Source organism: Meles meles, chromosome 17 (assembly GCF_922984935.1).
Source record: "Meles meles chromosome 17, mMelMel3.1 paternal haplotype, whole genome shotgun sequence".
In the NCBI taxonomy this organism is placed as follows: domain Eukaryota; kingdom Metazoa; phylum Chordata; class Mammalia; order Carnivora; family Mustelidae; genus Meles; species Meles meles.
The window spans coordinates 33,648,780-33,671,523 of record NC_060082.1 but is presented as its reverse complement, the minus strand read 5'-3'; the positions used below and the strand labels follow the sequence as shown (position 1 = coordinate 33,671,523).

General features: G+C 51.7%; 1 protein-coding gene and 1 long non-coding RNA gene across 4 annotated transcripts; one reads left to right on the top strand and one right to left on the bottom strand.

Annotated features, from left to right (window-relative positions):
- The first annotated feature begins 266 nt into the window (after positions 1-266).
- On the top strand, positions 267-15,171 carry FCAMR (Fc alpha and mu receptor). Of its 2 annotated transcripts, XM_045983665.1 has the most exons (9): positions 267-323; positions 886-950; positions 2,217-2,331; positions 2,636-3,093; positions 5,692-5,752; positions 9,932-10,270; positions 11,147-11,906; positions 12,545-12,663; positions 13,284-15,171. In XM_045983665.1, the coding sequence occupies exons 4-9, from the start codon at positions 3,055-3,057 to the stop codon at positions 13,463-13,465; spliced, it is 1,500 nt and encodes a 499-aa protein (XP_045839621.1). In that variant the 5' UTR covers positions 267-323; positions 886-950; positions 2,217-2,331; positions 2,636-3,054; the 3' UTR covers positions 13,466-15,171. The 2 variants fall into 2 exon arrangements, with proteins under 2 accessions (XP_045839621.1, XP_045839620.1); XM_045983664.1 differs by lacking the exons at positions 267-323; positions 886-950; positions 2,217-2,331; positions 2,636-3,093 and having other exon boundaries at positions 4,996-5,752.
- LOC123928467 lies at positions 10,955-17,529 on the bottom strand. Of its 2 annotated transcripts, none has more exons than XR_006815710.1 (3): positions 16,142-17,529; positions 15,187-15,245; positions 10,955-11,257 (listed from the first exon to the last, which is right to left on the bottom strand). It is a non-coding gene; the product is annotated as an uncharacterized LOC123928467 (long non-coding RNA). The 2 variants fall into 2 exon arrangements; XR_006815711.1 differs by lacking the exon at positions 10,955-11,257 and adding an exon at positions 14,781-14,820.
- Positions 17,530-22,744: the final 5,215 nt, after the last annotated feature.

Here is a 22,744-nt window from a genome sequence, read left to right as displayed (position 1 = left end):
CCCTGTGCTTTTACCAGCGGTCTCTCCATGAACTTAAACCATCACAGCACTTACCCGACTGCCTTTGAGAGGTCTTCTGGATTTGGAGGGCTGTGAATGTCGCAGGATTGCAATCTTTACTATCAGCTAAATGGTGTGGAGGCTGTAAAAGCCTGCTAAACGTCATTATAAAATGATTACTCATGTTATCCAAATAGTTTCTCCTCTTATGCTTTGGAGGAGTGACAAGTCTCAGAGTTCACCTTCCTCTATGAATTTCTAAGTGATCAAGGCCTTGTAGTGGCGATCCAGGTGTTTTAAAACAACGCTTTCATCGGCATCTGGTATTCTGACCAGGACTTGAGTTAGGGAGGGGGAGAAGGGCTGTGTCTCTCCTGCTAATAATGAGGATGGAATAAAGCTTTCCGGAGCCCTTTAGGAGCTCAGTTAGTTAAGTGACTGACTCTTGGTTTTGGCTCAGGTATGATCTCAGGGTTGTGAGATCGAGCCCCAAGTTGGGCTCTGTGCTCAGTGTGGAGTCTGCTTAAGATTCTCCCTCTCCCTTTGTACCTCCTCCCACTTTCTCTCTCTCTCTCTACAGTAAATAAAATCTTTTAAAAAGAGAGAAAAGCTTGCACATGTAAGTATAGCAAGCAGAAAACTTGGCAGCGATGTGCAGTGCTCTTAATTTATTCATTAGAAAACTTGTTTTGGAGAGGGAAGAGATCAATACACGTTGTGTTATAGCACAAATGGCTTTCCTTGCCTTGGTTAGCTGGTTTCTGATTTTTACTTCTGTGTGTCTGTTCAGCAAATAAAAGCTTTTGCTAAAATTCGGATTGGGGGATTGGAGGTGGGGGGCAGGGAGTGGGCAAAACTCTTCCCAGATCTCACATTTCTTCTCAGTATTATTTAGCTTTTTTCTGGAGTCTGGGACCTGGAATCAGAAGGTCAACGTGTCATAAACCTAGGTAAGGAGGCTTCCCATGGCTTTGTGCTAGGCAAAAGAATTCAGTTATACTCAAGAGGAGTAGCTAGTACAGAGTTTTCTCTCCCATAAAGCTTCAGAGAGGGAGCTACTGTGACTCTGGGTCAGTCCTCTGAAAACTGGCCCAGTGCTTTACAACTAATTGGACCCTACTATGGTTTATGTCTTTAGTGTTCAAAAATCTCCAAAATGTTCAAAAGGAGATAAACTAGAAAAAATATCCTTAAGGATGAAAAATGACTGCATGGTTTATAAAACAATGCAATTTGAGAAATATTTATTTTAAAATATAAAACCAATCCAGACATGTTCTCAGACAAATTGACTTATTTCTAATCTTTCAAATGCCAAGGTGATCAAATGCCCCCCCCCCGAAAAAAGAAAGAAGGAAAGGAAAAGAGAAAGAAAGTAGCAAACCACTGAATAGATGACCTTCAAAAGGGATCTTTTCTGAGGCTTTGATCATTAAAAGATACCTGCTCTCTGTTGCTGTGAGCTAAGCTATTAATATTAGGGGCTGAAACTTACTGAGAATTTGATACATACAGGGAACTTTAAGTTACATGGATTGTCACACTTAATCCACAAAATAACTTTATGAGGTAGGTGCTATTATCTCCTGTTTTCAGATGAAAGAAACAAGGAGTAAAGCTGTTAAGTAATCTGACCCATATCATTTTTCCAGTAAAAAGTAGGGCTGGGATATTAACTTGGAAGGAGTTTTAACTCCAAAGTCTACGTGATCAAAGCACAATGCTGTACTGCTCCCACAGGAGTTAAGAATGGAGAATTTAGCCAGACCTTAACCGTTTCTACCGCCATTCAATTCTGGGGATAAGCAGGCCCACCGTATACAGTTCTTCAGGTTGTGCACTGCTTATGTATGCCACAGCTAAGGGGATGCCATTTCCATCGTAGGTATCTTGTAACTTATATGAGAGGCTGTTGGCGTTTGTGAAGCTCTGGACCTCCTAACCAAGTCCTGGGATAGTGTCAGACACCACTGTGCACTCAGAAACTCGCACACACACTTGAGATGACCTTGTCCCAGCCACACTCTGACAGCCCCTGGTATTGTTTCTTTTCCTCTCTTGTTGCTTTCATTGACACAGTTCCTATCCATAATCTGTCTTTAACCTGAAAGGGGGGATGCACGGACAATACACGTTGCTATCCATGGTTATTGTGCAACAATATATATCAACAGCCTTGACTTTTCTGAAGAAGTGCCCTTTCTAACTGGCCCAAGGGTGCTGCAGTGTCCAACAGGGGCCCTGGTGAGAGTCCTTCAATCGAGTCCGCAATACCTCCATCCCTTGGCGCTCCTTAGTCGTCATTCTGATGTCCGTTTAAAACCGGCAGAGGTAGGAGTTATATCTTTTATGAGGAAGAGAACCCACCCATGGCTTATTTTCCAAAGCAAAATGTTGGAGTATTTTTAAGCATGTTGTCCTCCAGGATGAGCCACGCTGGTCAGGGATCTCTTTCCACGGAAATCATCTCATTTCCAATATTGTGCTTCGTGCAGAGCATGAATTAGGGACTACCAGGCGTGCAGTTGACCTGGAGTCCGTGACCCACACTGGCTCTCCTGGGAGCTGGGAGAAGGCACCGGCTGCCCAGCCAGACTACAGGGGGAATTCCTCCTGAATTTTCTCCCCTCCCCAGATGGTTGCACCACTTATCCTGAAGGGGTCAGCTAAACTGGGGCATCCTGAGAAATCTGGGGCCCAGGACTGGAGGGGAAACAAAAGATGGAAGAATGTGGATCCTTGACGTCACTGTCACCACCCCTGGAAAAGTTCTGCAAGAGTGTCAGTGAGGAACACAAGGAACCGGGACTGGCTCCTTTCTAGGACTAGCAGCCAGGGCCCGGGGTGCACTGACTTGCTGCAGGGCCGGAGAGGCAAGGGGCAGAGCTCCATCTTGCACTTGGAGCTTCTTGGGGCTCCAGCTGCTTTTCAGCCCTCCAGGGCTGCCTTCTCACTCTCAAGGTTAAAGAAAAGAAGGTAGAAGGTGTTCAAACACCAGCATCTCAAAAAGAAAATAAAAAGAAAAGTCCGTGTGGATATTATCTCTGGACTGAGATGGCTGGAGAAGTCTCAGCTAAGCCAGGAGAAAGACAGGTGAGACTCGGCTTTCTCCCCAGAAGCTGGGGTCTTGTGTCCCTCGGGACGGGGGGCACGGGGTGGTGACCTGCAGCAGCAGCTCTCCGGTGTGCGTTCAGCGGCCCTTCCCAGAGCAGGCTGGGCTCATGCCCAGGAGGCCAGGGAAGGACCATGGGGTTCAGGCCACAGCATCTCCCTCCTGCCTCCCCACTCTCCTGCTCCCCTGGACTCTTCCTCCCACCAGAGTGCATGATTCTTTAGAGGCCCTGAGTCATGTGAAACCAACAAATGTCAGAAAGAGAAGGAGTCATGGGGATCACACAGCCAAAGCTCTTCTGCTGCAGTGGAGACAAGGCTGCCTTTGCTCTAGGTCATTCCATCAGCCACTGGCGAAGCAAAGTCTCCTGAGTCCTGGTTCTGAGCACTTCCCTCTACATCACGAAGGCTCCCTTGCTTTCGTGTCTGCTGCCCCCGGGTAGGAATAGGAGGGAAGTGGGCCTCAGGGGGGCGGTAGGGATTTGGGGAGTCATACACCAGCCTGTGCTGGAGATGAATAGATGCCCTTCCCAGCAGGATGGGGGACGAGGGCAGCCCCCCCGAAGTGGCCTCATCCCCTAAAACGCTGTGGATTGTTACAGAGGCCTGTCGCCCCAGGCTACTGAGCTGGGGCTCTCTGTATCCTGGAGGAAGGTTTTCTGAAGGTCACTGGCTGGGTAGCCGGCACGGAGACATTTCCTTGGATATTGTCCTTCCAGCCTCCAATCAAGGCTGATAACTCCAGGGAGACCTTTTATCTCACACTCCATGCTTCCTCATTGCCCCTCGAGGGCGAGGTGGCTTTTGCTCCCGAGCCTAGAGATTGCTGCACCGCTCGACTTCCGAGGAACTGGGTGGTGCGGTGCCAAGACTTTGACCTCAGCGTGGGCAGTGTCAGCACCTAGTGCCCTAGAAAAACAAGCCCCGAGGAAGCCAGGCTTGGTGGACATTAAACAAACAGCAGATTAGGCACAGGCACACCTGGGAGAGCCTCTGGGGAAGGCAGGCAGCCAGAACCCTGGACGGCGGGGGGAGGCAGGCCGCTGGGCGGCCATGGCGGCACCCAAGGCAGGGGCACCGCTAAGAGGGCACGAAGGAGGCATGAGGAGCCCAAGGACTCTTCCAACTTCCTCCACCCTGGGGGCTCCACCTCGTAGAGCAGGCCAAGGCTTTAGGGGCGATGGCTGGCGGAGCCAAGTTGAGGGGACGGTTCGCAGCTATGGGGCCAAACCATGGATTCAATCATTCTCCAGTCCTCTCCTCTCTCTTCCTTTGCCCTTCCTTTCCTCTCCCACTTCTCCTTCTTGCCTCCCCCATTCCCTTTTCTCCTCCTTAAACCTATGTCCCAGCTTGGCCAGTGGCCTTGAGTGGTTTAGTCTAGTTGGGCAAGGGTGGGGGGGGTGAGGATCGCCAGCCCCTGGATCAGACCACTGATGGTCTACACCTGTGCTCAGCATTAGTGAGGTCGGGATTGGAGGGAGAAGGAGACTATGATAGCTAACTAGTTTGCCCTTTCTCTCTCTCTTTCTTTCTTTTTTTCTCTTTCTTCTTTAAATGTATAGGTCCTAAGAACTGCAGGCAGTAGACAGATTTAAAGCACAGATTTTTAATCAACCAAAAACATCCATGAAAATGCTAAGGGAGACTACAAATGAAGTATAATGTACAGTCTCAGTCTTGATCATCAGCAAGCAGTACAAGGCTAGAGAGTGGGGATCAGTATGGTGTCTATTCTGAGAGTGGTCGGTCCTTGCTCCAGCACCGTGCTGCGTCCTGTCCCAGAGCCTGGGGTTAGAGCGATGACACACAAAGTCCCACCAGGCCCACAGGAGAGACCAGAGTAGGGGGAGATCAGCATGCCCTGGAGGACAGGGAGAGCCTTCTAGAAGCTATGGAGAAGAAAGAGAATAGAACTCTTGTGCCGACCAGAGCTTGTCCAGAGAGTCTGTGTCTAAGTTCTTGTTACTGCCTGGAGAAACCCCACCAGCTTCCCCTTGAAGGAATCAATTCTCTTTCTGCCAAAAAGAAGGGGTGAGGAGGGAAGGGGAGGGAGCGGCTCTGTACCCAGCACGCCGCCAGCACTTCTAACACAATCTAGCTTCAGTGGTGCAACAAGCCCCTGACGCATGTGCTCATTCCCCCGCATGTGCTCATTCCCCCGGGGAGGAAACTGACCCCCAAGGCCCCACAGCGCCCGCCCATGTTTCAACTTCAAGCACATGGTCTTTCCACGATCCAAGGCTCCCCCAAATTCAGAAGTGGGGGGTGGGAGTGCTGGGATCCTACAGAGGGAGGTCCAACTCTTCTGAACACAGAAACCCCAAGGGTAGAGACCTTTTCGCCTTGGTGGTCGTGACCCAGGCCAAACATGCGGGCTTGGGGGTGGGAGATGGAGTCATGTTTCTCTCAAGGAGGGCAGTTCCAGTCCTGCTCTGGGTGAGATATGGCCCATCAGCCACGACACTGAGCACACTGAGGTCCTCGAGTGAGAAAAGGCTCACCTCACCCCAGGTCTCCCTGGGCTCCCCTCTGCTTCTCAGCTGCCCCCTTGGGTTTCCTCAAATACAGTGTTTTTTGCAGGTCGCCATCCAGAGGGCAGGATGGAAAATGCCCATCCTCGTCATGTTGTTCCTCTTGCAAGGTGAGTCCCAAACACCACCCAGATGTGGAGCTTGCAACGCCGGCCCGGAGCCTCCCAGCCTGTGGAGTTCGCAGCAGTGTTCAAGGCTGCCTCGACACTTCCGACTTTCCACCCCTGGCTTTCTCTCCCGGGATCCCGGGCCATGCGATGAGTCCAGGGAAGGGTCAGGCCTGCGTCCAGGGGGAATGAGAGAGGCAAGAGCCCACAGGAGAGGGCCAATGCCTGCCATGCTCACTTCTAGAATATTCCCTGTTCTGATAGTCCCAGTGTCTCTGCTCTCTTCCCTTCCAGTTGACTGAAAGTCGTCTGCATTTGCAAGATGAGGGTTCCAGGGCTCAGAAGGGCACTGCTGATTCTCCCTCATTTCAGAAACACTCAGTGCCAGGCCCAGAACTCGGGGTGAGGGCAGACCTGCCCTCCTCAAAAGTGTTCAGAGTCTACAAAGAAACTGGCTAGGTAAATAAAATTTGTATTTCTGCATCTACTGATTTAGTGGACACATGTTTATGGAGGGCTGACCACGTGCCAGTCACAAGGGACGGGTGGATGGAGGACAGAGTCCTTGCCCCATAGGTCCTGGCAGGCTGGTATGGTGAGGCTGGCCAGGTATAGATCAGGCTCAGATGACGCACGGCCCACCTCCGGGCTGCGGTGTTTAGATTTTATTTTGATGGTGATGGGGAACCGTTGAGAAATGTGATAAATGTGTGCCCAGAGTGCCTGGTCCTAGAACCGGGTCCTGAGTAGAGACTGAGCAAATAACCATTGACGGAATGAATGAAAATGCTCTGGTAACACCAAAAAAAAAAAAAAAAAAAAAAAAAAAAGGATGAATAATTGAATAATTGTGTTTGGTATATAAACAAATCAGAATTTTAATGAACCAAAAGTTCATTTTGAGCAAGAACTCTCTGTCATATAATCACTCCACCTCTTTATTTGAAAATTTAAAAAATTTTCAGTAGAAGCAGGCATCCCCTGCCTCCAAGCAAAAACTCAGGCAGGCCCATGATTTTTCTGCTAACATATTAGTGTAGGGAAGAGTCCTAACTCAATTCCCTTAAGTCTCAAATGCTGAATGGATACTTTTAAGGGTGCAGTTAAATACTTCAGTCTTCCTTTAAAGATATGTCCCCTCATCCAGCTAAGGCCTGTGGTCAGGAAACCAGCATGGGGGAATGGTGGCCCTCTCCTCTGTTCCTCCCTTTCCTCTCCTCCCCATGTCATGTGGGACCCCAGCAGGGTCACAGGAGCCGAAAGGAGGTGAGGCAGAAGGCAGGGAACACTTACTAAATGGGGTGGCAAGGAGTTGAGAGCTGGCGCTTCCTCTTGCGGTTATATTTGTGAACTAAGATGGTCCGCTAATCGTCCATCTCCTCCCTTTGCCCAGGTTCCACTTTGACCCCTCCACACAGAAGACTCCGTCTCAGATGCCAGTGGAGTGGCCCTGTCCCTCCTGGGCCCCGCCTCTGGGCCAGGGAAACACTCATTCCTTTCTCACCCCTCTGCCAGACGGAGGAGACGGCCCTGCAGGTGAAGCCGCTCCCCCTCTGTCCAGCTTCAGACCTCTTGTGCTCGCTCAGACCGAGACGGTCTCTAGTCCATGAGCTCCCTCCTTCTACAGGCCCCCCTCGCTCCTCCCCGGGGGAAGCCAGAGCCACAGACAGCTGCAGGGAAATGATGGGGTCCTCGTCTCCACTTCAGGGCTGAGAATATGCATCAAGGAACCGAGGAAGTCACCCCCTTCATCCTAAAATGCTAGCCCATACCCAATAGATTCTCAATTATATATAATATAATCTGTATACACCTTAAATATATGTAACTAAGAGCTACTGATCAGGTATTCACCAAATGAGTTCTCAAGGGCAAGCAAAATTTGGTATTTATATAAGAAAAAATGTTCATTGCAAGAGCTCATTCAGGATTCTTAATCAGCCTTCTCCTGCGAGGTCAGACTGCCCCATCCTGCCGATGAACGGGGCGGAGAGCCTCTCGTATGTGCCACGTGTAGACTGCAAGAATTCCTGAGAACTAGGTACTAACACCTCATCAGGACACCATCACTGTTGTCCCGAGACGGTCCTTGTTTGTAATTGTGAATATTCTTGACTTTTAAAGAAAAGTCGCCATTTAGCTTTATTAATAGCGACATAGCTGGTGGCATGTCATTTAATTAAACCTACAGTGAGTAGTGCTATGGTCACAGCATTTCCTATAATTAGACCTCAAGACATATGCAGCAGGCAGGCCGGCTTCATGAGCATGTGCCCTGGGCAGTCCAGGGCCCCATACTCAGAAGGAGCTCGGTTTAATGCTCCACTAGCATCATAGAGAACAGGGCTTACTGGCCTCCGAGCAGGGAGTTCTGTACTTCCATTTTGCACCGGGCTTTGCAATCCTACACCAGTTCTGGTAACGGGATATTAAACTTGGATACTAAACTGAAACTTCTTGGGGCACCTGGGTAACTCAGTTGGTTGAATGTCTGCCTTCGGCTCAGGTCATGATCTCTGGGGTCCTGAGATCGAGCCCTGCATCGGGTTCCCTGCTCGGCGGGAAGTCTGCTTCTCTCTCTCCCTCTGCCCCTCTCCTGCTTGTGTGCGCGCTCTCTCTCTCTCTCTCAAACAAATAAGCAACAAAAACTGAACCTTCTCGGCTTAAGAGGGCCCTAGAGACATAGACCAAATCGATCAATGCCAGGCAGTCACATCTGAAAGCCAGATGTTTAAGTGCCTGTGCAGGACTGTGGAGAGACTGCGGAGCAGGCTGTGCGAGCGACAGCCCCCCACGGTAGCATCTGAGGAATCAGGGGAGGGTAGCTGAGCTCACTGAAGAAGTGCTGTGGAGAGAGGTGTCAGTGTGTTGGGCTCGTCTCCACCTGCACGGGGGCGGGGGGGGGGAGGGGGGGAAGGATCACTTCCCCCTCACATTCTCTCAAATAAGAGAAGGAACTAAAGAATGCCATTTGCCAAGCTGTCCCATGTCCTAGCTTCTCCTGACAGCAGGACCAAAGTATGCTTCCTGTGATCAAATGCGGGACCTACAGAAAGAAGCTGGCCCTAGGGGACCCCACCACAAAGGCCACCCAGAAAGGGCTGTGACTACAGAAAGAAGGGCAGGTGGCCCAAAGTCATAGGTGTGGTTTTGGAGGAGGCACAAGAGGCCCCAGGAGAGGCAGTTCTTACAAGGAAGGAACTGCAGCCCGAGGGCCTGGAACAGTCTGGAAGGCCAAAGTTCTAGGAAGAGCTCTGGATATCCCTTGTGCCAGGGGAGCATGCACACAGACCACAGCTCTCCCCGTCACCCTCCCCTCTGCCCGCCACAGACAATCCCCGCGGGGCCTTACCTGCAGTTTCGAACAGAGGAAGGAGCAGAGCAAAGAGACTGGTGTTGCAGTCAGTCCCGGGACGGGGCTGCATATGTAGGTTTTGACCAGACTGGACTTTTTCCAGTCTAAGTAAGACTGTGAAGGTTCCCGCACCTGAAATCCTGCCTGAGATTTATTGAGGAGCAGAGCCGTTATGAAGAGACAGTGCGAGAACGAGCTCTGTTTCTGCCGCGTCAGGTCAAGTTCACAACACTCAGTAAACAGGCTGCGGACTCGTTCAGGCCTGATGTCGCCCCTTGCCAAAGCAGACATGTTCACAGCGTGGTTCGTCTGTGCTTTGACGGTGGTACGCGGCTGTTTGTATTTCTGCAGAAAAGTGTCAGGTGTGAATATTTTTCAACTGCCTGGTCCACTACATGGACCGCGATTCTTGCGTTCAGGGCACCCTTCCCTCTCAGGGGAACGCACACTAACCCACCCTCCCCTACTTACTCCTCTTGTGAGTGCCATCAAACAAACCGTGGCCCTTCCATCAGATGCTGACCCGGGCTCTGGCAGGACTTGTCTGAGAACGCAGGGCACGTGACGGGCATTAGCTAGCTAGCTGGGAGGAGCATTCTTGCATTTCTGTCTCTCACATGAGGCCTTAGGTGAAGCTCCATTCCACATTTGGGGGTGCTCCTGAGCTCCCAAGTGACCACATGCATTCCTCTTCCTTTCACTTTCATGATGGCATTTTCTGACCTGTTCCCTAATTCCGGCAGAGCCTGGAGCTTGTAACCCGCAAACGGTGACTATAGCCAGTGCTCTATTTCCTTTGACTTTTCTCCCCCGCTCTCTGCCCACAGCTGCAAATGCACTGAAAGGCCCGAGGCTGGTGTCTGGGGGGCCTGGAGGAGCTGTCACCATCCGCTGCCACTACAGCCCCTTGTCCATCAACAAGCACGCGAGGAAGTACTGGTGCCGCATAAGCCCGGTGACACGGGTCTGCCACACCGTCGTGTCCACCACCAACTACACTCACCTCGGCTACCGCGGCCGCGTGGCCCTAGCAGACTACCCGCAGGGCGGCTTGTTTGTGGTGACGCTGTCCCAGCTGTCCCCGGAAGACGTGGGGCGCTATCGCTGTGGCCTTGGGAACAGAAACAACATGTTCTTCTTCGGCATGAATCTGACCGTCTCCGCAGGTACGGCTGGAGGCTGGTGGGTCAAGTTTGCCAAAGGGACTGCGGTGGTGGGGGAGGTGCGGGAGCAGATCAACAGGTCCAAGAGGGCTTTAAGCTTGAGGGAAAAGCTGGGGATGAAGCAGGGACTTTAGGAAGTTGGCTTTCATTTCAGAAGGAAGGTAGGTATTAGGAAAATTGCCTAAATGAATGCTTGCCAGCTGTCCTGCCCACCTTCCCCCAAATTCTGTGGCCTCGATACTTGGAGAGGACTCCAAGAAGGGGGCGAGCTGAAAAACGCAGCTTCTTAGGCTCACGACGTCTCTTTGTTCAGACAAGCAGACCACGTGAGATACTCAGGAGCGAAGTGGTTTTTCCTGAGACCGAGCCCCTTGGCAGACATCCCACAAGCTACCAAGACCATGCTCTGCCTGGCAGGTTCCAGAGACGTGACCTGGAGTTGGGCACCCAGAGTCCATGGAAAGGGGCCCCGGCAGTGGCCGGCAGGGACAGGTGGCATGTCAGGGAGCAGGCAGAGCCCGGGCTTGCATGTGTCTGGTGAGATGTTGCTCACACATCTGCTGAGATGGCCTGCTGTGTCTGAGAAGCAGTACGGGGTGGGCTGCGGGAAAGGGGCCCGCGTGGGAGTGCGGGATGGCTCAGTAGAGAGTATGTGGGCATAAAACAAGGAGAAAGGAGCACAGAATGTCAATATGTGCAACAGGCTAGAGAACATGCCGGTGTTCCCTAATTTTTATTTTTTCCAACATATTAACCAAAGACCATGTGGCTTAGTGAGGACGCAGTCCTTGGAGCAAGCACACTAGCCTGGCATCCTTTGCTAAATCCCGCAGGCAACCAGGATAGCCTTCCCATGTGGTTTCTCTCTGCCATTCACAGATCCTTCCAGCACCAATCCCTCGGCCACTCTGGCTGCGGGTGAGCACGTCGTGAGATCCTCTGAAATAGCGTCACCAGTGGCCAACGGACAGACTTCAGGAACCACCCAGACTGTAGAAAGACAGAGGACAGGATGGGACAGAGTTGCGCTGCCTCCAGGAACCAACAAAACAAGAGCATCAGCTGAGGGAAGGCAGAGTGCAGGGATGACTGAGGCAGTAGCTATAGGGACAGCCAGCCAGGGAGAGGGCTCTGTCTGGGCAACAGCCCCCATTCCAGAGAGTCCGGCTTCAACAATCCGAGGCGTGTCCAGAACGACAGAAGGTATTTGGGTGTGGGACACCAGAGGCTCAGTAGCAAATATAGCTAGGCCCAGTGAGGAAGGGAGGGAGACAGCTACTGAGGCCGTTGGACCACCAGAAGAAACAGACTGGGTCAGAACAGCTCTGGATGTCACTGGGAAGGTCCCAGGGACCAGTAGGCCATCAACTCTGGTCTCAGGAAAATGGGTGCAGGAAATCCTGTCAGAAACAGCAACAACTGCTGCTCAGCCACAAGCCCTGGGCTCCAATGAAGGAAGCACCCCAGCTGCAGGTGTGTGGACCCCGGGACCCACCAGCATAGAGATGGCGTCTGAGGAGGGAGCCACCAAAGGGGACCTAGACATGCCTGTTGGAGACAGCGATCCCCAAGCCACACCAAGCCAGGCCCCAGCTGCTGGGTCCGTGATGCCCATGGGCAAGAGGTCCTCCATGATGAGGTAAACTTCCAGACCTTCGTCTTGGCCGGGGCTCCGTATCTGCCCCACTCTCAGCATGCTCCTCCGTGAGCTGAGCTCTGTACCCCACTCCATGCGCTCACTTCTCTCTTTGTAACCTCAGGACAGCAAAGGGCAAGGACCATAAAAATCACAGACCCTCCCTTGTTCAAGAGTCCTTGCTAAGAAACCCAGAGTATTTTCATGTGGTTTTCAAGTAAAAATCTAAACATTAGGAAAACAAAATATTTAGGTGGAAGCTTTGGGACTTTTTTTTTAAAAGATGAGGAACAAAAGCTCTAGAGAGGGGAGGTGCTTGCTGAAGCCACAAGGAAAGAGTGTGGCAGAGCCAAATGCCGAGGGTGGGTGACCTGACTCTTTTCCACCGGCCCCCAGGGGAGCCCACACTTGGGCAGTGCAGTGGGGACCGGGATTCAGGGCTTGGGAACCTGAAGACAGGGGTTCTGGTCCCAGCCCTGCTACTAACCCGCTGTGGGAATGAAGGCAGCCAACTTCCCCCACCTTAGCCTCTCACCTGTAAAGTGAGGGGCGAGGGCCATATGCCCTTCAGTCTCCTGTCCAGCTCCAACTGTCCCTCCCCTGTGCTTTTTCCTTCCCCCCACCGGCAACTTCCACTCCAGTGCTTCTCCAGGAGAGAAAAACATCTCTCGGATCCTGATTCCCGTCTCCACAGTGCTGTGCCCCCTGACCCTTGTGGCTTTTGGCCTATTGCAAAAGAAGCTCCGGACAAAGGAGATGAGTGAGTGCTGTTGGAGTAGCCCCGAGCCTGGGGAGGGAGTGTTTGTTCTGCTCGGACACCCTCAGAACTGGGTCGGAGTCGGGGCCAAGACCTCGGGAGAGAGAAATGCTAAGTTCTAGCTTGAGCCATTTCACCGCTCCTGGCCTTGGTTTATCAATGAAATGGGGGAACCGTCTCTGTACTTAGGCCTCAGTGACATCCCAGAGCTGGAGGAGAGGCTCCTCAGAGGAAGGCATGACAGATGTTCCCCACAGGCATGTGAACCGCAGGACCAGTCCCCACGTGGAGGTCCCAGATGTGGGAACGAACTACACTTGTGCCCTCTCCGCGGCCTGGCTGAAAGTCTCTTCCAGCCCACGTTTAAATGCTCCCCAAATGAGTTCTCCACAGTGGTTAGCTCTGATGAAGAAAGGGTGAGATTTGTGGGAGCAGGTGGAAGAGACTACGATGATCACACCCAGGACCCCAGAGGCCCGGCCCCATCCTCTTCAGTCAAAGGGCTCCACCGCGTTCTTCTGTGTCAGGAAGTTCCCAGCGTCTTGCGGGGGCGGGGGGTTGAGGTTCTCAGGGAATCAAATTCAGTCCCCAGTCCCCTCACAGCACGCTCTCTGTCTGTGCAGCTCAGGAGACAAAGAGGACAGCAGCGGTCACCTTGATTCAGATGACATACCTCCTGGAACTGAGCCCGCAGCCAGACCAGCGGCCCCACATGGAAAGGAGCATGCTCCCGGATGACTGTCCTCCCCAGGTCAGTCTGACTGTCCCAGAGACACACCCCAGACCCGGAGGAATGGAAGCATAAGCTGCTCCATCACCATGGAAAGAGAACCAGGATGAAGAACCACAGCTTCAGCCTTTCCTCATCCTTCCTCTGCCTGGATGAAGGGGAGCGAATGGAGTGGGCATTCCCTCTGGGGAAGAGGAGGCTTCCCTTGGGCCACCCTTGGGCCCAGGAAAGTCAAGCATTTCCCACAGCCAAAGGTGATGCATGACTCAGAGAACTTCAAGAAAGGTTCGATTGAACCGTGGTGGAGGTGACCTAGCAAAGTGTGGAATTTCCTTTCCTGGGGTTTGGAAAATATATGAGTCCTCCAATTGCTCTAACTTCTTAGCCACCACTCCTCGCCCTTGCTAGCAGCCTTCTTTTCTGAAGCCCGTTAGTGCTCAGCCTGCTGCACACATTTCATCCGATTCACGTACATGACGCTTCCCTTCTCAAGTACACTCTGTGCTCCTGTGGGGCGGTAATCGTGCTAGAGCCACCTCACTAAGTCCCCAGATGACTTCCAGCTCTGTGGGGCCTCCAATAAATATTTGAGATTGAAAGGCCAACTAGAGGGCATGGGCTCAGTGCCCTCTGAGAAGCTGAGTCCCCTTCATTTGGGAGTTCCCCTGGTTGACTATAGTGGCAGGTGCCTTCTCCATGGAAACCAAACAGAACAACCCCCATTCCTCAAATCACCCCTTCCCATTATGTCACAGACCTTTTGACCCAGGCAAGATTTTCTGGGATTTTCCTAAACGCATGGATGAGGAGGGAATTTTTCAGTAGATTCTCGCCTTCTTCATAAAGTTCCTCTTGTTCCGCTGTTTATAAATCTTTAACCCAAAGGACTGTTGATGAAGCTGGGAAATGGTCATTTTAAGGGGAGGGCGGTGTTCGCAGAGAAGGTGGCCAGAGGAATTTTATGTGGATTCTGCTTCATAAACACTTCATTCCATGTCTATCGGGGAACTTTCACTCCACCCTTGGTCCCACTGCCTTTTCAGGGGTCACATCTGCTTTTTTATTCTGCCAAATCTGTTAGCCAGCTGTCTGAACTTTGTGTCTGGGCAAAGCAGCCTCTGAGCAACGGGGAGAGAAAGAAAGGAAGGATCCGATATCAAGTTGAGAATTGTCGGGTCAACATTTCCAGAAGGATCCGCCCTGCCTCTATTGCTCTCAGTAGCACCAGAAACCCTCCATTAATACTGCCTCACAGCTGGTGCTGAGCACAGGCGCTGTCCCCAGAAAATCACGGAGATTTAGTCTTCCAAGTTGGTGAGAGAGACCCCTTGTTTTGGAGAAGTAGGGAAGTTGGATGTGTCTAGCCGAATGGAATCGTAGGTTTTCAGAGCTAACAGAGCCTTAGAGTCCTGGGTGAAGTAACTGAGGCCCTATGGGGAGAAGTAATCTGGTTAACGCTAGTGAGTAATAGAGTAAGGATCTGAAAAGGAAACCCCTAACATTGATGGAGTGCTTTCTCCTCTTTGCCATTGCTAAACAATGTATCAAAGCAAAACTAATACAATCAATGACGTTGCCATTTCTTGCCCCAGACCATTTTTGTGAACACTCTCTCAGTTCTCAGTGACCCTCCTGAACAGTCTGTAAGAGGGACAGGGAAGCCAGAAGAGCCACATTACCCCATTCAACCAATGAGGAAGCAGGCGTGGGGGCGGAGCCATCCTGCCAAGGTCACTTGGCCCATTAGAGACAGGGTCAGGCTGAGAACTTAGGCAGTAAAGGATCATTCCACCTACCCAGTGTTTACCAGGGGCGTCCACAGAAGGCAAGCTTCTCAAGATCATTAAGAGGTGTTCTGAGGGAAGAAAAAAATTGCGGTGGTAGATCAAACGAGTTTGGGAAATGCTGGTTAAACAATAAATGGGTTCTTATGCATACATTTTGGAGCCTTTGATACACTAAGGTACCTTGTGAATAGCCCTGGAGTATGGGGACGTTAGGAGTGTTTCCCCAGCGTTTTGGACTCTGGTGTCTTGGTGACGCAATCTCCCTGGACTGGGTTCCTTGGATCGCTGTTTGGGAAAGCTGGGTGCCCTAAAGCAGGGGTCTGCAAACCTTTTCCGTCAAGGGCCTGAGAGTAAATACTTAAGGCTTTGTAGGACATGTAGGCTCTGCTGCAACTAGGCAGCTCTGCTGTTGTGGCCCCAAAGCGACCAAGGACAATACGTAAAGGAATGACGCTGGCTGTGAGCCAACACAATTTTATTTACAGAAACAGGTGTCAGGCTGGATCTGGCTCTAGATCCAGGATTTCCCAACCCCCGAGCTAAACCATACAAGCATACAAGACTGTCCTGTTCCCACTCTGATGTCAAGGATCAGACCCCACTCTTCATAATCACCCCCGCCTCCTCCCTGCCTCCCTCTGAATAACCCTCTCAGGGACCTCTCCTTCCTCCAACCTCCTGTAACAGTATCTGCTTGGGGTTCAGCAGGGAGGAAGGCCAGTCTGACAACGCCATCTTGGGGAAAGAGGGGAGCAGCCTAGCAAGGGTGTTCGCCAAGTGGCTGGAGGCAGGGGTGACTTCCGGAAGTAGAACCGGTTGGCGCGTCCGGGTACATGGGGGAAGCTGAGGTCTGCCAGGAGGAGGGGCCAGCAATAGTTCAAAGTGTCAGAGCAGAGTCAAGATAAGAGTCTCAGGGCCTACAGTTTATTGCTGGGCAGAGATAAGATCAGAGGGAAACTCTCACCTGGAAAGAAATGGGGGCAGCCCCAAGTCTTTATAGCTTTCCTCTGTGGGCTAACTGATGCCCACAGTGGGGCAGGAGTCAAACAGACAAAGCGGGCCAACTCCACCACGTGGCATGGTCAGTGGCGTGGCTTTTGTCTTCTATCCCCAGCTAGCATGGTAGTCACATCACTGGGACGAGGGGCAGGGAAACATCCATCGCTAGGCTAGAATCAGGAAAGTCTCCGTGGAGAATTCAAGATGCAGGGAGCACCGACTTTCCCGTGATCAAGCAGGTTCTCCCCAAGAGGGCAGAGCTCTTAATGTGGATGCTCCTTGCCTTGGTATTGCTACGTAGCAGGCACCACCCTTGGTTTTCGCCTTGCATTTGATGCAACAGTTCTGGAAGGCAGGCATGAGAATTCTCGCTTTCCAGATGCAAAAGCTGGAGTCAGAGAAATGAAGACGTTAGACCCCTAGGGAAAGGGCAAGTGGAGAATTGAACCCAAAGCAGTCTACTCTCATGGTTAAATCCTTGATCCATACTCGCTGCCTTCCTCCTCACTTGGGTTTACACCCTGGAATCTATTCAGGTCCTTTCCTGTTTAACGTTCGAGAGCTTTCTTTGTTTGTCCTGTAAAGCCCGTGTGTAGAAGGTTTTATAATCATTTCCAGTGATTTATTTTCTTTGGTCACCCAGCGGGTGGATTCCCAGCCTGGCTAAACGAAGCATACAAGTTCACGGAGCTGGAACGGAGAGCTGAAACTTCAGTCACTGCCCCAAGGTCCTTCCCGGCACTGTAGAGCCCAGACCTTTCATTCCCTGTGGGGATGTCCGTCCATCTTGGGTAACCCAGGGCAAATGCTTGACAACCCAGGCAACTTGTCACTGTTCTCCACTAAGGTTGGGGTTTTCTTCCTCTCCTCCAGCAGCCAGTGTGGTCTGGGAACTCCGGAATCAGCTTAAACACAACTTTAGTCAGACACAAAAAGGAAGGTATTTCCACAGAATGATCTGTAATGCACTTAAGCCGAGTCAACATGAATTGTGTGATTATTTTCCAAGGGTGCAGATACTGCAGGGCTAAGGGTTTGACAAATGTTCGACGAAAATGGAGATTCCACACGAAAGGCAATAGACCCTCTGGCAGGGTCCAGCCCACCAAGCTCTTCCCTTCCCATTAAGGGATGCCACTTGGCTCGCGGGCACTACCCGCCCCCCCCGCCCCGGGGCCAGCCTGCTCCCTTCACTCTAAGCAGGAGGACAAATTGTCATCCCCCTGCCTGCTCCCCAAGGGGTCAGCAGAAACCCAGAAGGACGGCAGAGGGGCAGGGGAGGACACTATCCCACACTTCTGGAGGCATGTAGAAATCATGAACACTGGGGCACTGGGCCAGTCAGCCACTATGTGTCCCCTGGTCCCATTTTGTTGAAGACATAAATTTCCTGGTTAGCATCCAGAGTCTTCTCTGTTCCGCCTTTTCCAACCTCTGGCTGAGTTCCCAACCTTTGCTTATTTGCTGACTTGGTCTAGATCTACCAGTTCTGCTCTGAGAGTAGGAGGTCAAAGAAAGGCCACTCTTTTCCCTAATGTTACAAATTCCTGACTCCCCCGAAGATCTTAGCTGAGAGAGGAAACGCCAGGACTACCATGACCAAAGGTGTTTTCCATGTTGCCGGTCAAGGTCAGATGTTGCCCTTGAGACAAGGGTTCAGGAAAAGAGCATCAGGGAGTTTTACTTCTGTAGAGCCCGGCATGGGAAAGAGCAGATGGTTAGTGAATGCAACGGCCTAAACTCTTCATTTTGCCAGCACACGACTCCACCCGCACAGCACAGACAACTAAAAATTAATGACAGTACATATCCCCAGAAAAAAGTGGATTGTGTACCATTGCACAGATGGGAATGTTGAGGCTTGGAGGGGTGTGGGCTGCAGGGGATCACAGAGGATGTTTTTCCACTGGCCGTCCGACAGGCACACTGCGGGCTGAAGGCCAGGCTCAGATCAGGAACAAGGAAACAGCACTTCTGCAGAAGGACCCCAGTGGCTTACGAGAGGGGCTGGGCCCTGTTACCTGACACTCTGCCTGTTGACTTTGGATGTCTACTCTGAAAATCTTCCTCCTTCCGCCCCTCCCTGGACAGGGTATGGAGGTGGGAGAGGGTAAGAGAGCAGTTTGGAAACTTCAGAAGAGGCTGGTTCATTTGTTCCTGCCTCTCAAACCGAGAGACCAAAAGTCTCTGGGGCTCTGGGATTGGCCCAGGGAAACGGAGAGAGCCTCTGGACCAAGGCCAACTCTCCAGCCCAGCTTCACTCCTCCCTGCTCTGCACAACAAGCTCTTTGGGACAAGACCCCGCCAGTCTCAGGGGGCTCCCACCACAGTCTCTGCCTTCATCGCTCTGCCACCCAAATGACGAAGACAACCACCCCCAACCCCAGGACCCCCCAAGGAATTGTTGTTTTTCACTCTCTGATTCAGAGTGAACAGAGCTAGGAAAATAGGAGAGGGGTAGGCGTGTGGGCAATGACACAGGGGGGCAGGTCATCAGGGAGAAGGAGACAGCTCAGTGAGTTCATTGGGAAGAAGAGTGGTCAGGCTCTCATACGTACTTTGTCCAGTAAGCCACCCTCCCTGACCCTCTCCGGTGACCAGAACCACCTTCTATCCCACTCTCCACGCATCCACTGCCCAGCTGGCCATTGTCCGATCTTTCACTCATTCAGGTTGTCCTTGACATGGACGTGATACTGCCTGTCCCAGTCCCAGATATCGGGCTCTGAGCTCCTTGAGAAGGGCCTGGAGAGCCTCTATGAAATCACTCCACAGCCAGGCAAATAAATACAGACTATTGGTAGCTCCCTAACAGGGAGGCTCACCTCGAAAAAGGCCCAGGCCTCCAAACATATGTGTGCGCTCAAGAGCTGCCCCAAAGCCCACCCGAGCTCAGCCAGCTAGACTATGGCAGTGCCCACTTTCACGGTGGGGTCCCCGGCAGCGAGCACACTAGGGCCTGCCTTCCCAGCCCGCAGCACCGAGCTGAGCACCAGCGGTGGTAATCCCCATCCCGTGGCTCTCTCCCGCCCAGGACAGGAAGAGTCCCTGCTGTGTTCCTGCCAGTGCAAGACAGCTAGGAGCAGGGATGACTAGAGTATTACCTGATGACCAGGGAAGGGCTGCTTGGACATGATAATCCCACATAGTCAATATCCTTAAAGGTGTGGGGTTGGGGAGGGGACTTGATATTTAGTTTTGGTAGATTCACGGTCATGAGTCTACTTTCCCAGTGATGGACACTGACATGACTGTATGATCGGTTTGCTGAGGAATGCTGGATTTGGGGGCTGGCTGGCCTGGGATTAAACATTGACTCTACATGAGGTTAAACATTGACTCAGCCAAAGATTTGCACTAGGGAGCAGAGAACTGGCAGTAAACAGCTGCGATAGGCTGTTTTATGTGTCCGCTCTTATCTCCCTCGGCTGGCAAAAGCCACACTCAGAGAGGCCATCTGCAGGGAGGGATGCCAGGATGCCAGAAGGACAGGGGAGGTCTGGGAAAGGACCCTGAAGCTCAGGCCTCCCCTTCTCTCTCTGGGTGGCTGGGTCAACCCAAGGTCTTGGAGCGTCCAGCTGATGATGCCAGCCTGCAGGGTCGGACCTGCGCAGGCCTGTATGTTTGGTCCTCTCCAGTCTTCCCTGAATTGACAGAAAGTGCAGATTGAAGCCTGTTGTTGCCCATGCAAACATGATTCAAAAGACTCATCTGGAGAGAGAAGGCTCTGGGAAGTGGAAGAAACTTCCTAATGCTGGAAAACCTTGGTTCTCGACCCGTCTCTGCCATGACCTCATTGTGTGAACTTGGGCAAGTCATTCCACTTCTCTGCCTTTGGTTCCTCATTGATCAGTGGGAATCACTCTTGGTTCTGAAAGCCTGTAAGATGCCAGCCTCTGCACATATCATACTTAGTATCTGCAACAAACACACAGGCTAAGTCTAATTAGGCCCATTTTATAAAGGAGAATACTGAGGTCCAGAGACCCTAAGAAACTTGTCAAGGGTCCCCTGGCCTAGCAGGTGGCAGGGCTTGGATGTGAACCCGGGCATTCTGGGTCTGGAGCCTGTGACCTTTCCCCAAGGCTGCCTCAGTGCGCTGGCTACTGCCCAGCTTGTGTTGCCCTTGGCAGTGGTGTGTGGGGTGATGGCTCCTCAGTTAGACCAGATGCCCTTGGGGAGCAGGGACGCCCACAGCTAATGTCTGGATTCTCCCTGGACCTCACTCAGACTGGTCATGGGCATAGTAGATGCTTACAGCAGGCTACAAAGTGTGCCCCCAAAGACATGCTCACCTCCCGATCCCTGGGATCTGTAAATGTTACCTTACTTGGGAAAAGGGTCTTTGCAGATTTGATTCAGTCCAGGCACTTGAGATGAAGAGATCATCCTGGGTTATCCGAATGGGCCCTAAATGCCCTTGTAAGAGAGAGTGGAGAAACATTTGAGGCACACATTGAAGGCAACATGAGCACAGGGACAAGACGGGCATGATGAAGCCACAGGCAAAAATATGCCCAGGGATCCAGCAGCTGCTGGAAGCCAGGAGGGGCAAGGAAAAGATTCCCCCCTTGAGCCTCCAACGGGAGCATGGCTCTGTCCACTGCTGATTCAGACTCTTGGCCTCCAGAACTGAGAACATGTTTCTGTTCTTTTAAGCCAGCAAAATTACAGTGATGTGTTACAGCAGCCATAGGAGTCAAATGCAGAGCTCACTCAAAACACGGAAACCAGCACTGGAAAAGACTTGGAGACCACGTGGCCCAGGCCTCCCATTGAACGGAAGAATCAACTGCAGCCCTAAAGGAGGAATCGATTTGGCAAAGGTCACTCAGCAAGTTAGAGGCAGAGCCAGGACCAGGACACGTGTTCCGAGTCCAGACCGGTGCTCATGTTGAGTCCCAGGGTCACGAAAGTCAAATGAGGAGCCCAAGTTCTTATTATTAGTATATTCTTCTCCTATTATTATTTCAAGATGGAGGGGGGAGCTTTAAAGCCCGCAATGGGATGTCAGTTTCAGAGGTTATGATTACCGCTCTCATCATCGTTGTTGCTGTGCTGGGCAGTTGGACCCTCTTGGCCAGTTCCTCCCCTCTCAGGACTGGGAGGCAGGAGCCATGCTTTAGGGCCACTAAGTTCCCCATAGGGAAGCCACAGTGAGAGAGGGGAAGTTGGGTGGCTTCAATCACACCACTAGCATGTGGCTGAGCCCAAAATAAGATGCAGGGTTTGACTTCCCAACTCTTCCCTACGTCTTACTTCTTGTTTTCCCTTTCCCCTGAGCTGGATCAGTAGGCCCTATGGGTTGTGCGTATGTGCGTGTCTGTTAAGACAGTTTTGGGGGTCCCTGGGAACACACACCACAGGAAATTCTCCCCAACGCAGAATAAGGAAATGGAGTGGGAGATGTTGGGATCCCGAGACAGCCTGAAAAGCAACCATTGCATGGGTGTTCTTCCCTCCCGCCCTGCAAACATTTATCAGGTTTCTGTCCTTGGACTCAGTGGGCCTCCCTTAACTCCTATTCTAGCCCAGACCACTAGATCCAAGTTATCCCCTGCCTTGGGAAAAGATGCAAAACAAGAGAAGAAAACCTACAGATACCTGGCGATTGGGTTTGAAAAGAGAGAAACAGAAGGGAAACATTTGAAAGGAGTTGTAACCTGGCAGGACCAGGCTTGTCCTATCCCCATCCCCACACCGTCTCCATCTCCCCTCCCACCCTCCCATGGATAGCCACCCTGGGCCAGGGCAGGAGAGAGACTGCTTAGCTGTCGATGCACCTGTGTGCCCTTCCACTCACCACGGTGGGGCTATCCAGAACTGTTTGGAGGTGCCAGACCTGGGGCAACCGTACCTTGCTTGTCCCGAATTGTACTTCAGTGGGAGATGGTATTGTCGACACTCACTGCAACTCCAGTTACATGGGAACAATGGAGCTCAGAAGGCTACAAGGGGCGTTAAGGGAGAATGGGTTCTGCTGCCAGGATCGCCCAAAGGCTTCGGGAGGATGCAGATGAACCCGACTTAGCCTGCGTCCATAAGAAAGACAATGAAAGGCTGAGAGATCACAAAAGCCCTACCTGAAGGAGCCCCGAAGTAGGGACAAGGAGAGCATAGAGTAGATCATACAGTCTCAGGATGGGCAGAGACAAGGGCCACTGACCGGCCACTGACCAGCAGGACAAGTCAGATCTCAGAAGACAAAGTTATTTCCTGCCCCATGATGAAGGCAACATAGAATCACAACAAAGCAAGGTCAAAATAATAGGGCATTCCTTCTTACTGCCTCGACAGTAATGTTGTCATAAGCCACCCCCTTGTGCATGCCCCGTTCCCCCAGACTTAACATAAAACCAGAAGGGAGAAGAGAGACAAAAAGTAAATTAAGTCCTGAATGAGAATGAATTTTAAATCGGGAGCGAGGTGCCGGAGAGCTCGTTGAATGGTACCGAGGTTACCCGGAAGTAACTAGGTAATTTTATTTTCTAACATTAGTCAAATTGTGCTTTTGGGGTCTGAAATTAAGTTCCAAGCTAGAAAATGCAATTTCTTTTCCTGCCATGCA